Below are 3,803 nucleotides of genomic sequence, written 5' to 3' on the forward strand. Positions count from 1 at the left end.
AGATGGACTGCTGAGTCTTGTCCTGTGGAGGTGGCTCTTCTGTGTTGTGCCATGCGCTTGTGATTTTCCTTGCAAGCTCCTTTGACTACGATGACCTGGATGACTGAGAACCTTCACAGACTTTATGGTCGTTCTTACCCACAGTGGAGAAGCGGACAGCAATTGGTGTAGTCTTGCCAACATGCTCAAACACTTTGGCTTTGCAGTAGCGAGTGATGTCATGAGTGACCTCAAAGTAGCCAAACGCCCCTGAATAATGGAGAAAAAATGAAAATAAATACAAATTTTAAAAGACATGTATGCTAAGATAAGCTTCACAAATTTTGAGTTCTAGTTTTTACTGTATTTATCATGGGAATAAATCTAAGACTCTTGAAAGTAGGCCAACAAATAACTTGTTCAATGTCTGTCCAAAGTCTGAAGCCCTGATCTGTAAAGCCTGTAAAGATTAACAATTGTTCGGAGTTAATCCACAAATAAGCAGGATCCACATTTCCTTTTATACATATTTTTTTGGTTGTCTTGTTTTAACTTTGTAATTTAATGCAGTCATTTGTAGCCATCTGCCTGCACCAGAATACAATTCTTGACTAAATTTGCACATAAATTTGAACACTTTCCAATGTTAAGGATCAGACCAATGCTTGATCTCAGACATAAGTGCACCACATGCCTGCTGTTAAGACCTTTTAAACACTGGGAGTCTTTGGTGCCAGGTGCTGAATATGTACCTTAGTAACTCTGCATCTGTGGCATTCTAGTGCATATTAAATGGCCAGTGTTGAGAATACACTGCATAGTGTACAAAGTGTTGTCACCAACAAATTGAAAAGTTGTCCTAGCCATTAAACTTTATCATTTTGAATAATGCATTGTCGATGTCTAGATCTCAAGCTATGATTTGCCTACTACTTCAGGCATTAGAACTAAGAAATGATTCATGTCTGAAGACTTTATAAATATAGAGCTAATCCCACGGTGAGTCATTTTAGCATTGTATTTGTGGATGTAGGTGGAAACAACCAAAAGGCACAAGACTAATAATATTGTGTAACAAAAAGCATGGCAGCAGTCATAACTGCTACAAAAACAATGATGTCAGAAATTACAAACATTTTTGAATGATGTTGACCATAGATAATGAATAAATTAATTGAAGCCTTTAATTTTTTTTACTGCCAGCAGGAAGACTTAAAAGAGTGTTACTTACCAAAACTGTGTGCGAGAACCATTGAGAGGCTCGAAATGAAATAAATATAGTGGGACACTATTTCTGGCCATACTGCTTAGCCCTAAGTGTTGGCATAAAATGTCTAGCCATCCTATTGACCTGAATGGCAACAATTTTTACGTTTGGCTTTCTTTACTTAATTACAAATATTCCTTTAAGAACGCAAAGCGTTTTTGTTAGCCTGTTAGTCAGCGAATATAAATAACAATTTTTTTAACCTTTTCTTACACACGATCAGCAGTAGTTTGTGTGCACTTTTGCACTGCTATAACAAAGGGACAGCAAATCGGATAAAAAAAAAAATAGAAAAAAAAGAGCATCATGACTACAGCACAATGCCTTACCTGCCCCTTTGGCATGGACCACTCTCTCTGGGATTCGCTCACGGTCAAAGTGGGCCATCTCATCTGTGAAGACTACATCTTGAACCAGCAGCGGCCCTCTTGGTCCTGCAGTCTGCAAGTTCAATTTGTCTCCCACTGGATGGCCACCGCCTGTGGTCAGCACATCTGGTTTCTGATAACAGATGGATAATAATAAAATAAAAAAACAACGACAACAAAACCCCCCACCCCCCCCACAAAAACAGAAAGCATTAAATATATCTTGATGTAAGACTATAACAAAGACTAATGCAATACAGCTGGTCTTTCTTTAATGCAATTTTAACCTTATGGTTATAATGAAGAAACAAAATCAGTGCAAAATACTAAGTGGCTTAACATATTAATCAATGAAATCATCTTCAGTGTTTGACATTACTCCTGCATGAGCCTTAAACTGTTATAATAACTCATTGTCTAAATGAACACACTTAAAACTGGCACTTTTGAAAGAAAGTATCTATGAAACTAACAAAGATATTGACAAAGTTGCACAAGCAGTTAAAAAAGGCAGACTGCGTTAAGCATAAAAAAGTGACACGTGTATACAATGGTGCAGTTTCGCAGGTGTACTATCATAACAATAACGCTGAAACTTGAAGCTGCTATGACGGCATGCTTTTTGTCTTTACGTGACTCTCAAACATGCTCAAAACAGCACGAATAAAAACAATTCTGCGACATGAACTTGGTTACTTTACAACGGCAATTTACTCTAATATGCCCTAGTTATATATAGATAGGAGGGTTGAAGTTCAAACAAATAACCCTGGACCCACTTCTTATCTTCATGGTTAAAGTCTCTTTCACGGCTGTGAAAAAGTTTAAAGGACTAAATACGACTGTATGATAAATACTTAAGACTAAAACTACACTAAAAACATTAATGTAGAGACTACAGGACATGAGCTACAAGCTAGCTCTTAGTTAGCCTGTTACCCCTGGACGACCTTTCACCCATTTCCAACTGTGGTAGCCACCGCGGAGTAAAATCACTTGATATAACCCAATGCATATACAGACCTGAGAACCTCGATTCGCCTTCCATGTCTTCATTTGGTCAGTAGCTTTATCTCTGTCGTCAGCCATCTTCACAATTCGGTGCTTAGACCACACAGTGTGCAGAATATGTTGCGCACAAAACACTGCTATCGTTTTATACCTACGCAAGAATTTCTTCCTGGACAGTGCCCGACGTTGCTCCGCCCCCCTGCGCCTGCTCCTGACCCACTTACGAGACTGAAGAGAAAGCACCAAACCAAAAACAGGCTGCTGATCGTACATAAATCTTTATGCAATGTTTAAGTGTGAAAAACCTTTATCTTTCTAACCTACTCACTAAATATTCACTTTTAAACTGAAAATGCCGTCCTTTATTTGTAAAACAAAAACAAAATAGCATGCATAAAATAGATACCTTATCTGAGGACACGCCTTAATGTTTACCGTTAACGCAAGCAAATCACCGAACAGCATATTTCCTTATTATTATTATTATTATTATTATTATTATTATATTGCAGCATAACTAAATTGTAAAAGAGTAGAAGAAAAAGGTGGAAAATGGCAAAAAAAAAAAAAAGGAAAAAAGAAAACCCAATTTCTGATCTTTGAATTAAAAAGAAAACAAAAAAAATCTCCCGGATCACCTGTTGAGAGACAAAAGAGAGAACAAGCAAATAAAAAAGAGAGTAACATAAAAAACACAGCACCATCGCATTAATCTAACTAACAGTAAATACTAAATATTGAATGTTGTTGTGCACGCAGGACCGACGGCGCACATTGTGATTTGAGGTAGCAGCCAAGAAAGGTGTAGTTTGTGTCTATGAACACCTGTGCGCGCACCTGTGTGGATGAGCGCACTTGTATTAAAGGTTTCTCCACGTAACCATCTGCTAGAGGGTATGTGGAGCCATGGTACTGTCCCCCAGGGCATGAAGCATGCATGGAGGAGATCCAGGCTCCAGACATCCAGAGGCCCCAGAGTGCAAGAGCCCAAGGAGAACCACCGGGGGGGGGCATCTGTGCCACCTTCCTGGGAAGAGCTGAGGAGAGCCCCAGATGAGGGGTCACCCAGCAGTCATGGAGCAGAAGTTAGAGGGGGCTGCTGTTGCGTGCCCATTGGCTCATGCCAGCAGCCAGCTGTGCCAGAGGGAACCGAGCCACAGGCCCAGAGGCCGGAGGCC

The 3,803-nt window shown here is 39.7% G+C and overlaps 1 protein-coding gene across 1 annotated transcript; it reads right to left on the reverse strand.

Annotated features, from left to right (window-relative positions):
• Positions 1-138: 138 nt before the first annotated feature.
• Positions 139-2,810, reverse strand: LOC102204975 (catalase-like; the record flags this gene model as incomplete). The annotated part of the gene is made up of 3 exons (XM_005755806.1): positions 2,638-2,810; positions 1,576-1,747; positions 139-249 (listed from the first exon to the last, which is right to left on the reverse strand). Coding segments are annotated over exons 1-3 (349 nt in total), but the record flags the coding sequence as incomplete, so codon positions are not given.
• Positions 2,811-3,803: the final 993 nt, after the last annotated feature.

The sequence above is a fragment of the Pundamilia nyererei genome, unplaced genomic scaffold (genome assembly GCF_000239375.1).
Source record: "Pundamilia nyererei isolate P.nyererei 1_Seehausen unplaced genomic scaffold, PunNye1.0 scaffold03397, whole genome shotgun sequence".
Classification (NCBI taxonomy): domain Eukaryota; kingdom Metazoa; phylum Chordata; class Actinopteri; order Cichliformes; family Cichlidae; genus Pundamilia; species Pundamilia nyererei.